Here is a 25031-nt window from a genome sequence, read left to right on the forward strand (position 1 = left end):
AACGAACAAGATAAAACTACAGAAAGAGACTTAATGGAAAAGAGGTAAATGAATTGCACTAAACATCGAATGGACTTGGTTCTTCCTAGTACTTTCAAACTAGAAGACATTTTAAAAGCCCTATGTATTTTTTCATAAGAAAGAGGAATTTGGCAGCAGTTATTATAAAAGAAAAATATCTTTTGTGATACAAGAGTGATTACTCCCAGAGTTTATTTTCTTCAAATGGAAAAAACTTTTTCCTTTCAGCATGGAGGGCTAAAAACAAAAATCACTGTAATGTACAATTCAAGTCTCCTTTGTTAAATAGATGCTTTTAACAACCAGTCTCTGGAATGCCTTGCCTTATTTTATGAACATAAATATTCTAATTTCAACATGGTATTTTGCTCATGACTATGGTACATCCTGCCTCAGACCTTCAAAATTTAAGTGCTTTTAGTCAGTTAGGTTGCCTAAATAAACATACTTAGTTTCTTTTTATTTATTTCAAGTGCAAATTTCTCTATTAATGGTAAAGTGTTTTGCCAAAATTTATGAAACCTTGGTATCTATGCTCAAATTGTTTAGCTGTTTCTCAGAGTTTCTAAAATATTTGGAATAAATAATCCTCTTGAGACAGATTGTTCAGTGGGTAATCCATTTGCCTTGCACTCAACTGACTCTGGTTCTATCCCTGATGGCCCATAACGCCTCCCAATAACTACCAGAAGTGAGCCCTTAGTACAAAGCTAGCAGTAAACCCTGAGAACTGCTGGCTGTGCCTCAAAAATCTTTAAAAAAGAAAAGATAAGAAAGAAAAAGGAAGTTATTTGTATCTGAAGTGCATAAATATTTGGCTTAAGTTGATATCAAGGTTAATAATATATATGCTTATATATAGCTCCAGATTAGTCAAAAATGTAACGGCTTCAGAGATGGGGGTTTTCATCTCTCACTTTCACATCAAGGCACCAAAGCAAGCAAAATTTATTTTACTATATATTTTATATGTTCATGGCCAATGTTCACTATACTGGTATTATGTGTTTTTTTTTGTTAAGCAACTATACTGCTCCTTTTTATATACTATTGAGAAGAGATTAAGCAATATTTGGTACAAATAGAAGACTACTGAAATATTTATGAAAAAAATATGTGAATTCATTTACTTAGAGAACTTATATGTGCCCATGCCATTTTCAGTAAGAAAAAGAAAAGAATTTAGATGGTTAGGCAGCTGTCCCTGTAGTGCAATAAAATTCTTTATAATATTATATATGGGTAAAATAGTAGAATTTTAAGCACTCTAATGAATTTTTGGATTACAGCTGGTATATAAATTCATTTAATTTAGAATGCTTTTTTACCAAAGAAAGCAATAGTGTGCATGATAAAATGCTTAGTCGGACTTTTAAACTTCTTACTTAGTTCCTTTATACACAAAATATTTAAACCATAAATTAAAAATAATTAGTATTTGCATATTCATTCTTATACCAAAAATATTACATTATATCATTTAATTCTAACAAATCCTTGGTGTGAGTGTAATTGAAATTCCCATTTATAAATTATGATAAAGAAGTAATTATCCTTTCAATACTTCAAATGAATTCTAAATGTATAGTTAATATATGTATATCTTAAATGCACAGTAAATAGTGCTTAGTTTATGCTAAGCAGTAAGAAAATCGAATATATCTAAGTCATTCAACTGTCAGTTCTCTCATTTTGTATTTACTATCTTTATTAAATTGATTTTAATCTTCTTTCCAAATGATTGTGGTTTGTTCCTCTTGATTGAAATATAATCAAGAACCCAGTCCTAAAATATTTTAAGTAGTTATGATTTGCAACAGTAAGAAGACTATAAATGAATGAAAGTCACAATTTGGAAAAGTTTAATTCTTCTTTATATCTATTTTCAAGAAATCTCTTCCAGGATCACTCTACTTTAATATGAAATGGTATTTTATATAGATTCAATCAAATTCATATAAATCTGTATTTCATATAGATTCAAATCTCACAATACCTACTACCTGCTTTGATTTATTTACATCAAAGTAAAGAAAAATGCATTTGATGTAGGTGATGTGTTGCCATTTATTTTTGTTTTTGTTTTAGTCTTGGGGCCACACATGACTGTGCTCAATGCTCTGAACTAAAAGATCACTCCTGGCTAGGCTCTAGGGACTATTCTCAAATACAGACCAAAAAATACTTTAAGGACAATATACCATATTATGAAATGACATGGGACACATAAAGGCTCCAAATAAACATATCAAAACCCACTTAATTCATCAAATTACATTTAATGGCAGGGTGGCAAAACCTACAGTTTTATCAAGATTTCTATGTACTCGGCCTTAGGAATCCACAGATATAAACAATATGTTAGCCATGGGTGGTGGACTTACCATGAATAGGTTTCTAATGGTCCCTATAGCTTCAAATATGTATAGGGTAGGATCTCATTACAGATCAGATTGTGAATTCTGAAGGAGATTGGCTTAAACACTATTAAAAAATATGGGCAGTGCTGGGGATTAAACTGGGGGTCTCATGCAGGCAAGACCAGTTCTCTACCACAGAGCAACATCCTGAGTCCCCGTTTGGTAAAATTTGAAATCATAAGGCATGAGTTCTTCTTCTGGCTTTAAATTACTGTTGGTATATGAAATTGAACAAATTATTAAACTTCAATGAGAACATATACCCATCATTGTAAAATATAATTAATATTTAAAACTCAGTAGAAAATAACTAAAGACAACTGATACTAAGCATGGCAGTTTATATATGAAACTGATTTCACAAATTTACTTTTAAAAATGAAATTATATCTAAATTTTAATTGTATAATTAAGTTATGTGTGTAGTACTGTGTGTATGTGTATGTGAGCCAGGTTTACTCCTGTACTCCTGGCTCAGTTCTCAGATTTCAGTCATGGTGGAGCTCAAGTATTGGGGATTGAGCCCATGTAGGTCATGTGCAAGCATGTACCCTACCTACTGTAATATCTCTTCAGACCCACATGTGTGTGTGTGTAGATAGGTAAATACCTTTACTATATTTCTCATACCTTGCTAAAAATGTATCCTTTTAACTTAAGAAGCTCTTGAAAATCTGAAAGTTTGGGGGAAAAAAACAGATTCTATATCTTCTTATATAAATTTGAAGAACATTTTTCTCAGTTTTCATATCACTTTTACCAACATAAATGCAAATGTCTAAACAATTAGGCTGATCTCCATGAAATGTAAACAACTGGTGTTTTTCGAAGCTCTTTGCATTATCTTCCCCTTTCTTTCTCACTCAGTCCCAGGCACTTAGTTCCATTAGGTAAAATTATGCCATTGATGACATTGCAGCTGACATGGCCAGCGTTCCCAGGTAGGAAAGGAGATTGATAATAGTCCTATTTGAAAATGCCACATTAGAGGAAAAGCTCTACTAACAAAATTAGTGAGACACAGCTGAAGATTACTCTTGCCTCTGTTTTATCATAATTTAACACCCAGAGAAAGGAATTGCCACTTGAACCTTAGATAAGTACAATCAAAGTGGGAGGCGAAGGGGAGATTTTTTGTAGCAGCATCTAGATATAGTGCAGGAAGGAATGCAAGCTAAGGCGTACACCTCTTACTTCCGTTTATATGAAGCCATCAGCTAATGTATGAATGTTTCAGGTTGTTCCAGGGATAGATCCATGGGACTAAACATTGATTCAGCAAGAACTCAAATGAGAGATCTAATTAAATTAAGTGGTACGATGGGAAGGCCTATATTGTAGACTTCATATTGACTTCACAGACTTTATAGGCACTATGAAACAAGCTTGGTAGACTTCAGTAATGACTAAAATCACAGAGGAGACCAAATAAAGGTCAAAGGGGTATAGTAATAACCAGGCAGATATATATAGTGCGATTTGAGGAAGACATGAGTATAGAAGGGACCAAAGGTCAAAGGCTATTGTTGGCTTAATTATGAAAAATGACTGGATGTTGTTCAACTTCAGGTAACCAGTGGTACCTTTAAGCACTGTATGGTGCTGACACAGGCATCAGCATGTTGGATTTAATTTTACTTTAATAACTGGCTGTGCTCAGAAACTCCTTGGGGTAATACTCTTTCCTTAGGAGAACTTGATTGAGAGCTCATATAGGAAGTATAATGCCTTTGGGTTCTAAAATTGCTGCGTTTCAAGTTCCACTTCAGAAATGAGTGTGTAGGACCATGAGGGTAATTCTAGTGGGCTCAGGGTTGACATTTCCAAGTTGGATTGTGGGATAGAATCTATGCGAACAGACTGGCAGGGGGAGGACTCGAATTTCATTTCTGTGACCCCAAAAACCTCCATCACTGAATACTGAGGCAAGAGTGCCCCTCCCGGATGAGCAGGAAATGATGGAGCAAGACAGAAATTGATTTTTGTACTTAAGACCTCAGAGCCGTGGGCTATCATTTGTAAAATAGTGAGACTTCCCTCTGAGCATTGTTGTGAAGATTAAAATAATTAATATACATAAGGTACTTAAAATCATGTCCTAGTCCTTAAGAGCTTGATAAGTGCTACACATCATTGCTGCTATCATATTGTTTACTATAATGATTGCTGGCATGAATAAAAAGAGCTTTTCTTAGAAGTATCTCATTTTCACAAAATGTGAGAAATGGACTCTGGACCTATTTTAATTTTACATTTTACTAATGCTTTTGTGTTCCCCTTCTAGGAAACTCAGTACTCTGAGTACGCTTTAGATTTAGAGAACTGTGTCTAAGTTTGTACTCTGCCTCTTAATGTGATCATGGAGATTATTTTCAATCCCCCAAAGTTTCAGCTTTCATATTTATAAAATAGACATAATACTAAGTTTGTCATCATTTTCACTTTCCTCCCTTTCTCTTTCTCTTCTCTATCTCTCCTTCCTTCCTTCTTTCCTTCCTCTTTCCTTTTCTCTTTCTCTCTTTCTTCCTTCCTTCCTTCCTTCCTTTCTTTCTTTCTTTCTTTCTTTCTTTCTTTCTTTCTTTCTTTCTTTCTTTCTTTCTTTCTTTCTTTCTTTCTTTCTTTCTTTCTTCCTTCCTTCCTTCCTTCCTTCCTTTCTTCCTTCCTTCCTTCCTTCCTTTCTTTCTTTCTTTCTTTCTTTCTTTCTTTCTTTCTTTCTTTCTTTCTTTCTTTCTTTCTTTCTTTCTTTCTTTCTATCTCTCTTTCTTCCTCTCTCTTTTTTCTTTCTATCTTTTTTGATAAAAATAATTTCACTCATGCACAGACACATGAATGTATGCAGACACAGAACACTTGCTCAATATGGGTGATGCTTGAGTGATAAATAAAGGATATGGATTTCTTTTTGTGAAACACACACAAAAAAAATCAGAAAACTTAATAATGAATTTCCTGTAACCCAGAGCTTGACAAATATCTTTCCAAAACCATTTAGTAACAGAAATAAATTAGTTAGTTCACTTGTTATTTTAGTATTGCCAGGGTTACTCTTATAATCAGCTATGTCATCATACAAGTGTGATGACATATCATATTTTCAAAATACACTGCTGAGATGTTTTTACTAAATTTAAATGTAATGTAACTTAAGGTTTCATTTAGGGTCAATGTAAAAATATGTCTATTTCAATAACTTTTTATAGAATTCTAGGTTAGAACATCATCTATCATAATTATTAATTACATAATGAGTGCATTCAGTGAATTTCTTTTAATTCACAAATGCTATTTCTTTTAAAGAAATTTCTATAGAATTTACCACCAAGAAATTACTGTATACAATATTTATTAATTTCCAGTTTAATATATTCAACTATAATAACAGATATACCTGACACTAGTAATTTCTTAGCCCATTTCTTAGCCCTTTTTAAAGTTCTTAAGAATTGTTTTCACTTTGTGTATGTTTGTGCTTCTAATGCTGCTACATATATTCAGAAGCAAGAGGAATATAAATTTTACTTGCAAAATTTATATGTTACTTGCAAAATTAACATTTTCTACAAATTAAATGTTTTGCTTATATTTTCATCTTAACTGAACTCTTGAGAGTAAGAGTTTACTTGTTTTAGGACAACTGAATGAAAATACACATTGTTGGTGTAGAATGACACAAAACCTCCACAACTAGAGCTGAATTCACTTGTTAACTCCATATTGTATCTGGCAAGTTGCATTCAATTTTAGTCTTAGCTCTTGGTCAACAAAATTACGCATATTTACTGATAGCCTCACTGACAGAATGATTTCTATATCTTTGTCTATCTATCGACCTATGTGTATCTACATGTATGTGTGTGTATGTGTAAAGAACGTGTGTCTTCCCAAAATTGAGTCATTATTGCCATCATCTCTTTCCTTCCACAAAGGAAGTGACAGCAAAGGACACAATGGTGCTATCATTATCTCTTGAGTAGATTACTACAAAGTGAACTGGAGAAGAATTTGCATATGCACCTTGGTAAAGGATAGTTTTCAGAAGATCTTTAGAGAACAAATAGATGGGTGGGAATGAAGTTAAATAATAGTAGTAGTCGGAGCCAGTTTTAGACTGATCCACCTCTCAGTCACACAGTGCTATAGAATTCCTGGGTATGCAGAAGTGACAAAGCACAATCACCCAGATAGGATGGCTCCTGTTTGATGAAAAGAATTATCCAGAAAAGGCAAAACTTTAATCTATCAGAAGCAAAATTTGCAGAAGCTGGGAGACAGAAAAAGTACCAGGGAAAGAATCTGGCAGGAATTGCATCATTCCTAACAGCATTATTAGTTTCCCCATCATTCCTATCTTCCTGTAGGCTAATTATTGTCACAGAATAACACTGAAAGTGTCTGAAGACAATTTTGGTTATCACAAGTGAGTTGGAATGGGATGATGGCATGTGCCATGCTCTGGTATATAAGTGGCAAAGTCCATGGACAGTGTTAAACATCCTGCAATGCACAGGACATCCTCTTCTACCATCCCCTTCCATGCCATTAATATTCTGTTGCAAGTATCAAATGCCAACATTGTGGGGGAGAAATTCAAGAGTAAATAAGAATATAAAAGTATTTAATGTTCACCACTGTAGTCACTTATATGCAACTAATAACATTAACATATTATTAATTAAAGGTGAATAAGTTCATTTTGTACCAGAGAAAGCACACATACACTCATCATTATCACATCATCATCATTATCATCATCATCATCATCATCATCACCATCATCCCGTTGATAGTCGATTTTCTCTAGTGGTCTCAGTAACGTCTCCATTTGTCTTAGCCCTGAGATTTTAGATGCCTCTCTTTACTTGTCCTTCCCAACGGTGCCATATTGGAGGCTCTTTCAGGGTCAGGACAATGAGACCCATCATTGTTACTGGTTTTGGCATATGAATACGCCACTGGGAGTTTGCTAGGCTCTCCCTTGTAGGCAGGAAACTCTCGGTAGCTTATTTCATACTATGAAAAAAAAGCTTAAACTCACCATAAATCATGTCCTTAAAAGAATATTTTTGGTGTCCAAGAACAGATGACTAGATTAAGAAACCATGGTACATCTACTCAATGGAATATGCACAGTCACTATGAAAAATGAAGTCATGAAATTTGTTTATAAATGGATAGATATGGAGAGTATCATGCATCATGCTAAGTGAATTGAGTCAGAGAGTGGGCAGACAGAATGGTTGGAATCATTTAAATGATATATATGAAAAAACATAGTATGAGACTAATACCCCAAAACAGTATAAAAAAGGGCCAAGAGGAATGGCCCACAGTTGGAAGCTTGCCACAAGTGGTGGTGGGAGGGAGGATATTTCAGCACCTGTATTTCAAATGAGAGAGAGAGAGAGAGAGAGAGAGAGAGAGAGAGAGAGAGGTTCCTGTCATAGAGGCAGGGATGTAGTGAGGGGGACAGAGGAACACTGAGAACATTAGTGGTGGGAAATGTACAGTGGTGAGAGAGAGTGATGGAACACTGTATGACTAAAACCCAATCAAGCACAACTTTGTAACTATCATATAGTGAGTTAGTTAAAAATAAGTAAATAAAACACAAAAACACAGAGCAGTTTTGTAAATGTCCATTTGCGCTCCATGCGCAATGGACACACGCTTTCATTGTGCCTTCACTTCATGCCTTTAAAAATTATTTGACAGAAAAAAATGTTTTTATTGTTATAGTTTTATTTTGTTGTTAAATTGCTTGAGTTCTTTCATACTAGGTAGAGTATCCTCTTGTCAGATATAGCATCTGGCTATATCTAATTTCTATAGGTATCTTTTTAATTTACTGCAATAGTGTTTTAATACACAAAAGTTTTACTTCTGATGTATTTAAATAAAATATACTCAACACCAAAAATAAGGGGTTTTGCTGCCAACATTTTGCTGGATAGGAACTGTTTATGGAATGGGTACATGACTCAGATCATAGTTGCACTGGTGGAATCTATCAACTCTAACTCTTGGGAACTGTAGAATCTACTGAAAGTTAGCAACTCCTAGAAGGCTGACATAGTTTATTACTGTTATGGTAGAAGTGGATAGTCACTAGGTAATCTAGTTAATTCAATCAGTTCTTTTAAATATCACTCACAGAAAAGATAGGCATGGCTGTAGGTTAAAATAGTAAGATATAAAAGGGAAATTAGCCAGGTGACATTTTCTTTGATTCCACATATCATCAAAGTACAGGTAAGGCTGAAAAGAGAGGAAGCCACTGGCTCATAGATCTTGAGAAACCCAATGACAGATTATAGAGTAGCATGTCCCAGAAAGGGGCCCTCATTAAAGGGTGACAGTAGCAGCCACAGGTCAGAGCCATCAACTGGACTGAGAACTGAAGGAATAGGACCAGGTGACGGTATTCTTATGTTGCTAACTAATTTTGTTCTTTCTTTACAGTTGCATAGTATTCTTTAAAGAAACGCAGCAAGATAGCAATAAAGTTTTAAAGGCAAGGTAATGGGAAAACAAAACACAATTGAATAGAGGGGATGCATGGGAGAAAGGTCTTAAGATTCTTAGGGAAAGGATTGAGGAGTCCTTGGGAGAGGGAGGGGGTTTAATGGTAATAGGTGTGGTGTTGGAATTATATGCATGAGGAATGATAAATAGCATTGAAAACTACAGAAAATCATGTACAATAATTAAAAATAAAGAAATATAAGGGAAGGATCTATTGATCCTTAACACCAGATAATCTACAATGATCAAAAACACAAAAACGAAAACCCACAAGGAAAGCAAAACTAAAATATCCCAAAACCTTAGCAGACCCTGAGGAATAGGGACAATGAGCTCCTCAGAGTCACCAAATTACATTATTAGATTAAAAGTCTAATTCTCAACAATAAGGTAAGCAATTCACAAAGAGAGAGATTATGTTTCATTCATAGCAAAGACAAGAAAGCATCAAAATTGTACTTGAGAAAGCCATCATTACTAATTTACTAAATAAAAACTTGAAAATTTGAAGGAATTTAAAAGGCAAAGGAAAACTATTATCAAATGGATAAAGTGAAGAAATTATGTCTAAACCAAATGAAAATATAAATATTTATAAAATTCTGAAAAGAAAGCTGAAAGTACAATAAGGTAACCCAAAATCTACAGAGGGACATCATTAAAGGTAAATTTGAGCAGTCTTCTAAACAGATTTTAAAACTTACTCTTCTCAACAGACTTGAAAATTAAAAAAATGAGCAAATACAAAGAACATACATTAAAAAAAAAGAGTGAAAAAAATAAACAGAACCTGAGATACTTCAAGGATGCCTTTCAGTTGTCTAACATATCAATTGTGGAAGTTTCAGAAGTGAGGGAAAAAAGGGAAGCAACTTAAGAAGGTATGAAGAAGAGATAATGGTTAAAAGCCTAAGAGCAGGGATATTAATATAAACATATTAATAAATTTTGTAATAATAACCAAGTAATATACTCGGTTTTCAGGGTATATTCACAGTTTGGTGCTCAGGAATCACTTCAGAGCACTCCTAGAAGTGCTCAGAAGACCATGTGATGTTGAATATTGAATCCAGTGCTCCAGCATGCAAAGCAGTCTTGTCAACTCACTGAGCTATTTCGGCTAAATATAAAATTATAATGAATTATAAGATAAACTCCAAGACATGCAACAAGACAATACATAATCTTAATGTTAAAAGAAAAAGCCCCTCAAAATTTTGAAAGATGTAAGAGGGAAGCAATCTGCAATTTAAGAAATTTAAGAAATCTTGAATAATAGAAACAACAAATTTCTCATCAGAAACTTAAAGGTCAAATGGTGATGAGGTTATATATTCATTATGTCTAAAAAACAGTTGTCAATAAATACTACATCCAAAATGTTCAAGAGTGAGGGGCTGGAGTAATCGTAATGCAGGTAAGGTTCTTTCTTTCACATAGCTGACCCAGGTTATATCCCTAGCGTTCCACACGGTCCCCAAGCCACCACCAGGAGTGACCCCTGAGCTCAGAGGCAGGAATAAGTCTGAGAACTGCTGGGTGTGTCTCAAAAACATACAAACAAACAAAAACAGGAGCAAAAAAAAATCAAGAGTGAAAATACAGTTAAGATATCGATTTGTTCGAGCGGGCACCAGTAACATCTCTCATTGAGAAACTTATTGTTACTGTTTTTGGCATATCCAACACGCACGAGTAGCTTGCCAGGCTCTGCCGCGTGGGCTCCATACTCTCGATAGCTTGGCGGGCTCTCCGAAAGGGGCGGAGGAATCTAACTCAGGTCAGCCTCGTGAAAGATGAACACCCAACTGCTGTGCTATCGCTCCAGCCCGCAGCTAAGATATATCAAGGTAAATTAAATTAAAAAATTAGATCATTCATTGCCACTTAACCTGACCCTCTCTCAAATGCTAATAGGATATTTTCAGATTGAAATTAAATGACCCTAGTAATTAAAAGCTTTATAAAGAAAGATTTTGGTGAAGGTGAACGTATGTAAAATTATAAAAGCTACCATGATTTATAACTTTGATCTGCAACACCACTTTTTATTTTATACTATATATTTCAGTAATGACAAAGAACATTTTTTGAAAGAATATATATAAGATGAAATGAGAAAGCAATTCAGAATTTCTGAGTTGGAAGGCACTAAGAGGTTATGTTATCCCAAATCTTGCTTTTAAGATAAAGGTAAAGACAAAAAAACATCAATGGCTAGACTACAACCTGGATCTTCAAATTTCAAGTTTATACTTCAATTAGCTTCATGTTAGCCTTTTATGCTGAAGCTAAAAAATATGTTCTGATTAGGCTTTCTGAAAATATGGGGTCATTATGTCATCACTGCTATAAACTAATACTGCATTCCGTTAGTGTTTCTTCTATATGTCAATCAAAATAGTTCTTGATCTCTTGATATCTGTATCAACCATCACGGACGGGCATACCTAAAGTTCCCATCATCTTACCACTAAAATCATTTGGAGACGATAAGCTTATTTTAAGCAACAAAGTAAAGAGCATTATCATTAGACTCTGGTACCTCTGTACTAGTTAAAAGTTCTGACTTGTTTGCAAAGTGAATCTGTGTTAGTTATAGCATGGAAATATTATTTCTAAGTTTTTCTCAAATGCAATTGCAACTGAATTCACAGCGTGATCAGCAAATGTATAATCTATTGTGGTATAAGTTTACCTACAGAGCAAAATAATTCATTTCACAATATTATTGAACAATAAATTGACCACCCACACAAACACATCTTTTCTTGCTTATAATATTAATTATTGGATTCCCACAGCTGATTACTTCCATTTGCCTCTGCCCTAGCATTAAACAACATTTTGGAGAGTTAAATTTACTTTCAAACACAATCCTTTGTTCCCTTACTTCTACTCCTCACCCTTCACTCATTCCTCTGTACTTCATTGCTTTTTTTTTTTGCCTCGTTCAATTCCATCTGATGCATATCTGTTTTTAAAAAATCTTTAAATACTTTTTGTTAACTTTCCAAATCTTCTTTTAGTTTTAATTTTCTTGAGGCCTACCAGTGATTGCAGTAAGTTCAGAAAGCTCATTAAGTAATTTCCTTAATGCCTTAACATGGCAGGCACATTAACCTATATGTATGTACTTGACTGCCTCAGTTCCTGAGACCCTAGTGACTCTTTTGGTCAACAGCTGTATTGTGTTGCGCCCTATCATTCCTAATTAAATGCATACCACTCCTTGATTTCTGCTGAAGCTGAATTGCAGTTCCTTGGCAAATTTTCAATCTTGCTGATCTTTCCCCCCTGAATGATTAGTTTTATTCATTATCCAATTTAAAAAATTGTGTCTTTGGCACACCTGCCTCAGGGTAAGAGAGCACAATTAAACACATTAAAGGCAATACACAAAACATGGGGATTATATAATTAATCAGTTCTAAGTAGTATAAAAAATGCTATTTTAGAAGCTTAACACTTGGGGAAAGGATACTTTTAAGAATGTAAAATCATTTTAATTGCCTTTTTTAAATCCTGCATTGTGTTTTTATATATTACTGTATCAACGTCATCCCGTTGTTCATCAATTTGCTCCAGTAACATCTCCATTCATCCCTGCCGAGTGCTAGTGTAGCCCAATGGCCTATTCGGTGCTCTTTCAGGGGAATGAAGACAGCCGTTATTACTGTTTTTGGCATATTGGTACACCACGGGTAGCTTTTCAAGCTCTCCCATGCCGACCGTATACTCTCAGTAGCTTGCCAGGCTCTCTGAGAGGGACAGAGAATTTTAGGGCGGCCTCTAATCACCTTTACAGGTGTTCTCAGTCTACTGAATGTAAACTTTTGATCGACTGGCATGTTGTAACGATCTGCACACTGACAAACATGCATCTGCCTGCATCTCTGGGCAGCATCTGGGACATCTGTGGCCTTAGGTTGATCTCCTTGAGGTTGATGGACTGGGGCAGGCAGCGATGCTGCGGCCACAGCTGTAGTTTCTCTGCGCCCCGCCAACCCCATTTGGAAGAGCATCAAGGGTTTCGGCGGTGTTGGTGCCACCTTGCCTCTGTCCATTTTTATATATACAGGCTAGATTGTAACAGTATATACTTCCTCAAAGTCCACTAGTTATCTCACTGGATATCCTGTTTAAGCACACAAAAAGAACAGCTGATACAGAATTTATGTATATGCCCTTAAGAAACCCAGGTACAATTTAATCTTCTTGGAGTTATATGGTTACTACATTTCTAAATTAGTATGTTAATATACCAGGGTAGTGATGGAAATTGACCAACAACTCTATGGTGGGTTATACAGTTTTCTTCTGTTTAGCAATGATTTTTTTCATTTAAGTTTTTATATGTGCCCAATACATACTCCTGTACTTATTATTATTATTATTATTGAGAAAGAATGGGCTGGAGCAATAGCACAGCGGTAGGGCATTCGCCTTCCATGTGGCCAACCCATTTTCGATTCCTCCGCCCCTCTTGGAAAGCTCGGCAAGCTACCGAGAATATCTTGCCTATATGGCAGTCTGGCAAGCTACCCGTGGCATATTGGATGGGCCAAAAACAGTAACAAATAAGTCTCACAATTGAGAGATGTTACTGGTGCCTGCTCGAACAAATTGATAAATAATGGGATGACAGTGACAGTCACTATTGAGAAAGAATAGTCACTGGAATACAGTCAGCAAAATCAAGTTCCATACTGAAGGCAGTATCGTGTAGAACAACGTCTAACTAGTCTACCATACCTCTGATCAGAACTATTGATCTCATTGAAATAATCATCCCAGTGCTCACCTGACTCCCACAACCATCCTGCCTCTGTGGTAAGCTTCCTACTAAAGACCAGTTCCTAGTTTCTATTGTCTTTCTGCATTTGCATTTCCCCTGCTCTGTGTCTTTATATCCTGCATATAACAGAGATCATTCTGTGTCTGTCCTCTTCCTTCTAACTTCATTCAGCATGATACTGTCCACACCCATCCATGAAGGAGCAAATTGTATCACTTTATCTTTTCTTAGAACCAAGTGTTATTCCATTTTATACATAAACAAGAATTCCTTCACCCAGTCCTCTATCCTTGGACACAGGGTTGCATCTGGATTTGGACTGCTGTGAATAGTGCTGCAATGAACAAAGCATAGCAGCAAATGCCTGTTTTGAATAAAATTTGGGGGTTCTTGGGTATTAACAGTACTATCTATTCTCAGTTGTTTTGATCAAGGTAGTAAACTCTAAATTTGTTTAAACTGTCTCAGTCAACTCTATCTTATATAGAAACACTAGAATCACTTGTGTATAGAAAAAAAAAACTTCTAAATATCTGATTGGATATATTTAAAAATATCCAATCCACTTCTACTGGACAGTCCCATCTAGTTCTCCTCGAAGTCCAGAACCATTAACTCAACTTTTCTAGACTTTAATTTTTAGAAATTTTGTAGTGATTTACATTGAACAAGTGAACTTGAGTGCATGTATCTGAATTCATTCCATATATAACTTATTTTTTATTTTATTTTTAAATGTTTTATTAGTGAATCACTGTGGGGTACAGTTACATATTTATAAACTTTTGTGCTTGAGTTTCAGTCAAACAATGATTGAGTACCCATCCCTCTACCAGTGCCCATTCTCCACCACCAATAATCCCAGTATTCCTCCCACCAACCCCACTCCCCAACCCCACCCTGCCTTTGTGGCAGGGCATTCCCTTTTATTCTCTCTTTCCCTTTGGGTGTTGTAGTTTGCACTAGAGGCATTGACTGGTCATTGTGTTTGATCTATTTTCTACGTTAGGTTCTCAAATCTCTCAACTGAAATTGGTCCTCCAAATATCCTTTACTTAGTGTTCCCTTCTCTATCTGAGCTGCCCTTTCCCCCAGCACTTGAGGCCAGCTTCCAAGTCATGGAGTAGACCTCCTGGTACTTATCTCTACTATTCTTGGGTGTTAGTGTCCCATTCTATTACTTTCTATTCCACAGATGAGTGCACTCTTTCTATGTCTCTCCCTCTCTTTCTGACTCATTTCAATTAACATGATATTTTCCATGTTGATCCATTTATATGCAAATTTTATGACTTCATCTATGTATAAATTCTTAGTTAATAATGTCACTTTGGCAAAATAAGCAATCCAATTAAGAAACATAGGAAGTGTCTGAAATCTTTCATGCTCAATAATTCTAATTATTTTTACCTGTTGTTTTTTTTTTCTTGCCTGGCTAAAATGATCTCAATTCTCACTAATATTGTTTTAATATTATTATTCCCTTGACAGTTGTTTATAAAGCATAATTCCTAAATATATTGGCTTTTACTCTCCAATCCTAAATATATTGGCTTTGACTCTCCAATCCTTCATCTTTTCAATCTTACCATGCTCTCAAATGATCCAGCTTCCAAAATAAAAGGTCTGTCTATTTTATGTTTAAATTTAATAATATTCAAGTATTCATGATTGCTTTACATGGTAGAGTTAAAATTGTCATAAATGATCCTTTTGAAATTGCACCATTATTTTGTTTGCTGTATCTCTTCCAGGTCCTATTGTTCAAATGACACACCAAGCAGAATCAACTGCAATCTTTCCAGTTGTATCAGGCTGCTTGCCGTTAAACATTCCTTACTTTCCCTACTGCTTTATTTGAATTTGATTATTTTACTTTAGTTTTAATATGAGGCACATCCAGTTTTGCTGGTGTAAGTGATGGCACAGACCATGTGCAGAGAAGCTACCCTTGAGGTGTGGCCTGAGTTTAGTGGCTATGGTGTGATTGTCACCTCTGTGGTGCTCAGAGGCTCCAACGGCCAACTCAATAATGATGAGGGGTCAGTCATGCAGAGCCATAGACAAACCAAGGACCTCTCACATGCTAGGCATGTGATCTACCACTCGAACTATAATTTTGAACTCTCTCTCCAGAATTTCCATTGTCCCATAGCCCAGATTTATTTTTATTTTCTTTCCCCCAAGGAACAATTTAATTTTTTACTATGTAATCAAGATGAAAATTAGGGTTAAGCCTTAAGTAGTTTTATTCTGTTCCCTTGTGACATCATTGGAATTAAATATTCCTTTTCTTTCATCTATGAGATTTTTGTGTATATCTCTATTATTTTAGCCCAGCGGGTAGGGTGTTTGCCTTGCATGAGGCCGGCCCGGGTTTGATTCCTCAGCCCCTCTCGGAGAGCCCGACAAGCTACTTAGAGTATCTCGCCCACAGGTCAGAGCCTGGAAAGCTACCTGTAGTGCATTTGAAATGCCAAATACAGTAAGAACAAGTCTCACAATGGAGACGTTACTGGTGTTCGTTGGAGCAAATTGATGAGCAACGGGATGACAGTGACAGAGACAGTGATTGTTTATTACATTGTTTTAGTTAATTTTTGTAAATTATATACTTATTTGGGTATTTTTTAAAAGATCTTTACACTTATCTTTGTATTCCTCAGATATTCTGTGATACCTGTCATAGAATGGATGATTAATTATAGTTGGATTTTTATAATAACTAAACCTCAGGGTTTTTTTTTTAATGAATAAGGCATGTAATTTTCAGGCAAATGCTGGCAGATAGATGTAAGGAGTATTGGTAAAAATTTTTAATTAGTCCACTATGAGAATGGTTTCACCTAACTTTATACTATAAATTTAACTTACTTCTAATGCCTAACACTTTATACTCTAAAGCACTCTGCCCATTGTTTCTAGAAATGCATTCCATTCGTATATGATTCTTTTACCAAACAAATTAGCAATGATGTTTCATGAACCTGATTTTCAAATATAACATTTATTCCGTAGTTATGAATATAAAATTTTCATACTTTTTTAAATGACTTCTATTGCTTTAGAATGTATGTTTCTTTTCAAAAGATCTCATGTAAAAATTATTTGGGTCAAAATCCTTCTCAATAACAAAAAAAAAAAAAGAAAAAAAGAAAGAAGATGAGAACTCAGTGCCATCAAGAAATTAGATGAAATTTTCTTTGGCACACATAAAATATATCTTAAAAACCTCCTAGGATTTACCAAGAAGTAGATGACAATAATCCATGTTTCAATTCTTCAGATTAAAATTTTCAAATGGGAAATTGTGGGTAAAATGATGACAGTTAGGTTTATGTTTGCAACTACAATTTTTTCTATAATGACTCAGTTTTAGATTGCAAATTATAGATTTAAATGGCTTGGCCCTAACATATCTGTAAATATGTATATCTTATAAATGTTAACAAACAAAGGAATACAAACTCAATTTATACATTGGAGGGAATTATATTGAGAGGGGCAATAAACTATATAGTATTTTAAAACTAATGTTTATGCAGAAATTTACCAGTTGGGGGCTGTGGTTGAGCCACCCCTAACAGTGCTCCTGGTTTACTCATAGTACAGTGTTCAGGAGTCACTCCTGGCTCTGCTTGGGGAACCATATACTGTGCCAGGAATTGAGCTGGGGTCAGCAGTCGGCAAGACCAGCTTCTATACTTCCTGTACTATATCCCCAGCTCCTGAAATTTACCATTTCTTTTCAGGCTTAGTTTCAGACAACATAGTGCAATAGATATAATTGAAAATTTCAATTCATAATGATTTACATCTTTCAAATGATGATTAGTATGTGAAACAGAAAATCAATAAATATACTTTTGTATACTTACATAAATGTTAATTGGGAAAGTAAATATTGAATGTTTAGTAATAAATTATAAAGATATTTTGAAATGCATACACACATCTACAAATTTTGTTTAGTGAGATGTCCATGTACAGCTGTTCATATAATCACATGTGTGCATACAATGTATGGACTGCAATTACTTATAATACAGTTTCCTTTGGAACGTGACCAGGAAACAATATTTTTTCTATATTTGCTTTCACAAGATTTAAGAACCAAGAAAACAAAATCTGTTATTTATCTATAATATTACCAGCATAATTCCAAAATTATTTACTTTTGTGTTCACTCCTCAATTTTATCATAAATGCACATTTTCTTCCTGAATAGAAAAGATATAGCTTTTGAAGGTAAAGCCTGGTCTGACATTTACTGGAGATGCTGTTTATCATTTCTGAATTTTATTTTATCAATTGTTAAAAGAAAGTTAGCGAACAAATTATCTATCATTCTATTGTGCTCAATAAATGAGATAAAATATAGAAAAGATAGTGAATAAACATTTGCTCCTCTATCCACAATTGTAATTATTTATTTGTGATTATTTTTTAAGTATAGTGTTTCTTTACAAATTTTGGTTCACTGAGTCTAAATCCAATGTTGGGTTCTAAGAATTACTACATATCACAAATGTCTAAGCCTGCCATTGCCATTTAAACATATTTATCCTTGTAGATGTGTTTTTATTCTGTTCAAGATATCTTTTTAACTTAAATCTATGTTCTAAATGTCATTCTCAAAGTCACTGTTAACTAAATCCAAGACATAACATACTTTTTATTACCACATCTATTCTAAGGAAATAATCCTCTGAAATTAAAAAATGAATGGACAATTCATTTGTCCATTATTTTCATCATGACAATTTATAGTTTGAAACTCAGGGTCACCAAAATATTACAAAAATTCCTCTAATTCTATAATGTTCATGACACTTTACTTGTATAGTTTCATATGGAAATAATGATCTTCAAGGACTCATTATAGAAATAAGTAAAAAAATCATTAAGATCAATAAAGAAACTTTCACTAATTTGTAACTTCATATGCATTTATTTTATTAAAATTATAGATTTATTTTAAAAACATATCTATGCACTTTGGACTGGAGCAATAGCACAGTGGGTAGGGCATTTGCCTTGCACAAGGCTGACGTGGCCAACACGGGTTCGATTCCTCCATCCCTCTGAGAGAGCCTGGCAAGCTACCGAGAGTATCCTGTCTGCCAAGCAGAGCCTGGCAAGCTACCCATGGCATATCAATATGCCAAAAACAGTAACAACAAGTCTCACAATGGAGACGTTATTGGTGCCTACTCGAGCAAATCGATGAACAACAGGATGACAGTGCTACAGTGCATCTATGCACTTTGTAAAGTCTGAAAACCAAGTTCCAAATTAACATCCACTTCTTACTGAAGAGTCTAATAAAACTTGATTTACTCTAAAATCTCTAAAATAAAAAAAAAACAATTGTAACATGTGTTTAAGAAATCTAATAAAATTTCTTGTTAGCTAAAATTCAGGTCGTTTTCTGTCCTCCATTTCTACTTGACTTTTCCTTCATGGACCTAAACAATTTGGTGGAACGCCAAGGTGGGTAGTTTCTGGAAGCATTTTCCATATGTCCTGATTTAAGTGCCGGAAGGTACTCACAGCTGACATGATGAGTTCTCCCCCCAGGTTCTGGATCTCAGCTTTGACTTGACTGCAGATTTTCAGCTGGTGAGAGTAGAACTTAATCTGTTCCAGGTAGGCCAACAAGTCTTGTTTGCATGATGGATCTGGACACTAAGTATTTACAAAAGACAAAAAGGAAAGAGTAAGAACTATAATTCAATGGTCTGAATGAGTAAATAATGACTTGTCAAGTACCCTTTGTGCAAATAATATTGTTTTATAAAACTCCATTTCTCAGACCAAGCCCATGTCAACTCTGATGAGTTCCATCAATGGAAAAGCTCACTTAAGTGTTAACTTCAAGGATTTCACAAAGATGAAGGAAATGTTAAAGAAATTTCCAAACATTAAAATGTAGGTATATAAACTAATTACCTTCGAATTATAAGAAGACTTCAGATTACATTTTTTGGCAAGTTTAAAGAAATATTTTAGAAAACTTTTATATCCTGCAACTAGAGTTGCTTTAAAAATACTCCTTAAGATCCATGGTCTGTGTTGTCTGTCTTTTTTTATTTATATAGACAAGAAATCAGCGACGAAGTATATATTATTATTACTTTCAGCATGAAATAATCTTAGTATTTCAGTCACAAATAATCAATTTCATCTTGGATAATGGCTGTGGATCTATGTGGAGAAAAGATAGATAACATGTAAAAAACTAAAGCTCGCCGAGGGGCATGTGCACTCTTGGGCTTTCTGGGCCGCTCTGTCTCACCGCCCGCGTTCAGTGCCCTGGAACTCCAGTGTGTGGACTGGATCAGGATAGCCGGTGGTCAAGGAAAGGCGAAGGAAGAACGAGGACCAAGCTAGTTGCTGATTAGTTACCGTTTATTCAATCTTCCATCTTTCTCATCTCCCGCACTCCCAGCTCCGCTCCGGCCTCTCTCTGGATCAACTGCTGCTCTCCCTGGCTTCTCTCTCTCCTCCTCCTTTTCTCTCTCACCTTGCCTTCTAGGCTACACCCAGCTAGGTAGCAAAATCAACATAAGAAAGCCCTTCCTGAGGGCAGGGCATTCCAAAGCCCTTCCTCACTCTTAAGGTTTTTTTCTTTTCTTTAGTCTAGGAACTTATTAACATCTTAATACTAGTTATTTTTGTATGGGCATAGCAAGGGATACATTGAGGCTTGCAAGGCAGCTCTCCTGGCAACATCTTGCCACAGGCTCAGACCACAGCACTCAGGCCAGATTAATCATTCCTCACCCTAGCAGGGTCCAAATCTAGTTATCACTGTTTGGATCATGACAGCATTTGTCCATGACCAAGTTCTTAACTTATAGTTAAGCATTAGGCACTTCGGCCAGGCCCATCTCGATGCCAGGGTAGCACACAACTCACCGCTTGCCCTGGGTCCTTCTTGTCCCACATAGGGACCCTGCTTTGGGGATGCTAGGAAGTAAGGGCAGCTGAGGCTTAGGTCAAGAGAACAGATGGAGGGAAATATCATGTAGAGTCAAATGACTCCCAGGTTACAAAAGCATAACATTTGTTAAGTCTTCCTGTGTCCATACAAAAAGGACTTGCTCTGAATAAACTATGCAAAGGACTCAAGGAGAAGAGAAAAACATTATTTACAAGTCAACAGAACACTAAGAAAGAAGCTACAAATAAACAAAGAGGAATAGGAGCACTGTAATGGGAGTAACCCAATAAACCTTTTAAACTACGTGAGGCTATGTTATCCTACAATAACATATATGTTTTATAGTATAGTAAGGTTCCTTATCAAAGTTAATTTTCTCTACTATATTAACTTCCATAAGGAACTCCTCAGAAAAGCTTCAAATTCCATCATAACACGGTATATATTTATATTTAATACTTAAATAGGTGCTTTTTAATCTATGTAACTATGAACAAATTAAAAACCCTCGGTAACTTTATCTCACTTAAAAAATATCCCCATAATGATGTCAAAAGATGGGTAATTTGGGCCTGGAGCTATAGCACAGCGGGTAGGGCATTTGCCTTGCACTCGGCTGACTTGAGTTCAAATCCCAGCATCCCATATGGTCCTCTGAGCACTGCCAGGAGTAATACCTGAGTGCAGAGCCAGGAGTAACTCTTGTACATTGCTGGGTGTGATCCAAAAACCAAAAAAAAAGAAAAAGAAAAGAAAAGATGGGTAATTATTTATGTGTTGAGTAGAGCATCAATTACAAGAAAAAATATGCAAATAGTGGAGTCATAGTGATAGTGAGTGGGTAGGGCACTTGCCTCAATGTGGCTACCCTGTGTTCAATTCTGATACCCTCTATGGTTCCCTGAGCTCCACCAGGAGTGACACCTGAGTACAGAGTCAGGACTACGCACTGAGCACTACTGGATGTAAAATAAAACCCTCCCAATAAAGAAATACAAAATAAAATATACTGGGTACTAATTTTTTTTGGCATACAGATACGCCATGAGTAGTTTGCCAGGCTCTGCTGTGTGGACGGGATGCTCTCGGTAGCTTGCCAGGCTCTCCAATAAGGATGGAGGAATTGAACCCAGGTCAGCTGCGTGCAAGGCAAACACGGTACCTGCTGTGCTATTGCTCTTTTTATAATTATATTATGATTATAAAGAAAATTTTAATCAAAATGGCCATGGTCTTGGATGCAAATTGAGAAGTCGAATGAAAAACCAGAAATAATTCAATATATTTCTGGTTTAACTTAGTAATCAATAATTAGAATATAGTTAGAAATTACCTACACTCTTATTATTCTTCATATTTGCAAATAACAATTTATATAGCTCTAGATTATGTGGACAAGTGAGAATGCGATCTCTGAGTCAAAGTTAATCAATAATGGTTCAATAGAAATAAGGTTTTGTATATAAATATATTATTTTGCTGTACATATAGGGGCATATAACAATGTAGATGCATGATAATTAGTAAGAGGGACCATTAAAAAGCATGTTAAAGAAACTGCATGTTAGAATAATTATTCAACTTTCAAGAAAATGACATTTTAATTAATTAATAAGAAGGGTCTAAAGGAGTAGAGAGAAAAAGAGACAAAAAAAGGCAAAAGGAATAGAGTATGAAGGAGAGAAAAGCAAAAAGTGTACCTCAATTTATAGAAGAGAAATTAGATATTTAGAAATGTCTCAGGATTTGAAATCTTATTTTATAGTCAGCAGTCAGCATATTATTTGTTTGTTTGTTTTGTTCTTTTTGGGTCATAGCTGGTGATGCACAGGGGTCACTCCTGGCTCTGCACTCAGGAATTACCGCTGGTGGTGCTCAGGGACCATGTGGGATGCTGGGAACCAAACCCAGGTTGGCTGCATACAAGGAAAATGCCCTACCCACTGTGCTATCACTCCAGCCCCAACATATTGATCCCATATTAAGTTATTTTATTTTTAGCCAATAACCAGTGTTGCAGTAATCCAACTTTAAACAAACTAGTATTTTTGAGGAAACTCTCTTAAGGCTATACTACACGAGTTCAGATATAATGCACTGTAGTACTGTAGCACCGTCGTCCCATTGTTCATCAATTTGCTTGAGCAGGCACCAGTAACGTCTCCATTGTGAGACTTCTTGTTACTGTTTTTGGCATATCGAATGTGTGATGGGTATCTTGCCAGGTCTGCCATGCAGGCAGGATACTCTCAGTAGCTTTCTGGGCTCTTTGAGACAGACAGAGAAATTGAACCCAGGGGTTGGATATAATGTCACTGTCACTGTCACCCATTGCTCATCGATTTGCTCGAGCGGGAACCAGTAATGTCTCCATTGTGAGACTTGTTTGTTAATGTTTTTGGCATGTTGAATACGCCACAGGTAACTTGCTAAGCTCTGCCACACAGTATCTGCCATGCGGGCGAGATACTCTCGGTAGCTTGCAGGGCTCTCGGAGAGGGGAGGAGGAATCAAACGTGGGTAGGCTGTGTGCAAGGCAAAGGCCCTACCACTGTGCTATTGATATTTAACGTTTATTATTATTATTTTTATGTGATTTTAAATAGCATTAATTTTTTTTTTTTTGCTTTTTGTGGATAAAGTTACTAAATCCCCATTCGTACTAAAGTGTCAGAGACCTTCGTTACTGTCTTTTGAAGTTGAACTCTCAAAATTAAAGCTTTTAGCTCCTGATTCATATTTTAACTACAAATTTAAATAGAACCTTGATTATATTTGAAGATGGTAGTCAGTTTTAAAGTTGAAGTAGAAAGTCATACTGATAAATTTTGTCATAAAGTTTTGTTTACAATTGACATTCAGAAGGCTTTTCTGTAATGTTTTTTTTTTGATGAAAGTAGAAGGAGAATTAGATCATCGAAAAAAATTAGATAGTTACTATAGTTTTGGTAAACTATAATATTGTATTTTACAATAGTATAAACATTTTAGTTCTGATGCATAAAGATATATAAACCACCAAAGTTTCCATGAACCTTTACCACTTTCTTCTTAAAAATTTTAATTATTATAATTTAGGTCACATGTTTACAATAGTGTTGACATTTATGACTTTAATGTATGTAGTTAACTCATTTCACTATCAACAAAGTACCCAAGATCCCAATATCCCACATACTAACCCCTATTCTGGTATTTCCAGTTCTACAACAGTATCTTGGGTTTGTTTTCGACTATCCGTCTATATACTTTTTATGCCACAGATGAATGAGATCACCCGTACTTGTCCATCTTCAGTTGGCATATGTCACTCACCATTCTTAGTTCAGTAAAGCACTTATACGATTTGACAGACTTAGTTTAATAGAATTGCCTTCTATGTTTTTTACATAAAGGTGATATGTAAAGGGTGGCTTTATGTTTATATGTGTAGAATATTTATAGACTCAAGTGTCTTACAAACATATTTCCCAGTTGTTTTTTTTTTTTAAGATAGTAGACATGTAATTCACAGCAGAGCTTGGCAAGCTCCCTGTAGCGTATTTGATATGCCAAAACCAGTAACAATAACGGGTCTCATTCCCCTGACCCTGAAAGGAGCCTCCAATCGTTGGGAAAGACGAGTAAGGAGAGGCTGCTAAAATCTCAGGGTTGGGATGAATGGAGACGTTACTGGTGCCTGCTTGAGTAAATCAATGAACAGTGGGATGACAGTGATACAGTGATACAGACATTTATAAGGACATGTGTTAATGTTTTTTCTTCTGTGTATATTTTTAAATTGAACTTTAAAAACATTGAAATATTCAGTTGAGTCAAGTTGATATTGTGTTCACCTAAGCAGTATCCTTATTAAAACCAGCTTTTATAGAATGAATATATAAAGAGAACATATCGTTTAGCAGTGATAGAAAAATCATGAAAAAAATTTTCAGTTTTAATTTTAAGGGTGAATTAGCAAATTGAATACTTTAAAAGACCTGTATTTCACAAGCTTGACTATATTTTGCTTATATTGGAGCATAAACTTTATTTAAGACACATTTAAAATGGCTTTAGCAATTACAGCCAACAGTTAAATTTCTGCTAAGCTGGCAAAGTTTGTTAACGAAAAATATGAAGTGTCATTTTGAATTTCTTGAACAGAAATTTCAAGCAATTTACGATGACAAAAGCACTCGGTCCTTGACCTTTTCCTTCCCACGGTGCTCATTTCTTCTCCTGTACTCTAAACCAGAGGTGTCTCATTTCACCTTCTTCAGGGTCACAGATCAATGATCCCATTATTTTTTTTTCTTTCACTTTTAAGGTCTTCTTTTCTGTC

At 35.3% G+C, this 25031-nt stretch overlaps 1 protein-coding gene across 1 annotated transcript in view; it reads right to left on the reverse strand.

Annotated features, from left to right (window-relative positions):
- Nucleotides 1–25031, reverse strand: part of CTNNA3 (catenin alpha 3) — a 1605010-nt gene that overhangs the window by 22215 nt on the left and 1557764 nt on the right. The window contains exon 16 of the mRNA XM_004617094.3: nucleotides 19315–19449. Within this exon, the coding sequence (XP_004617151.1) occupies nucleotides 19315–19449 (135 nt within the window). The remainder of the gene's footprint in view (nucleotides 1–19314; nucleotides 19450–25031) is intronic.

The sequence above is a fragment of the Sorex araneus genome, chromosome 5 (assembly GCF_027595985.1).
Source record: "Sorex araneus isolate mSorAra2 chromosome 5, mSorAra2.pri, whole genome shotgun sequence".
Taxonomy (NCBI): domain Eukaryota; kingdom Metazoa; phylum Chordata; class Mammalia; order Eulipotyphla; family Soricidae; genus Sorex; species Sorex araneus.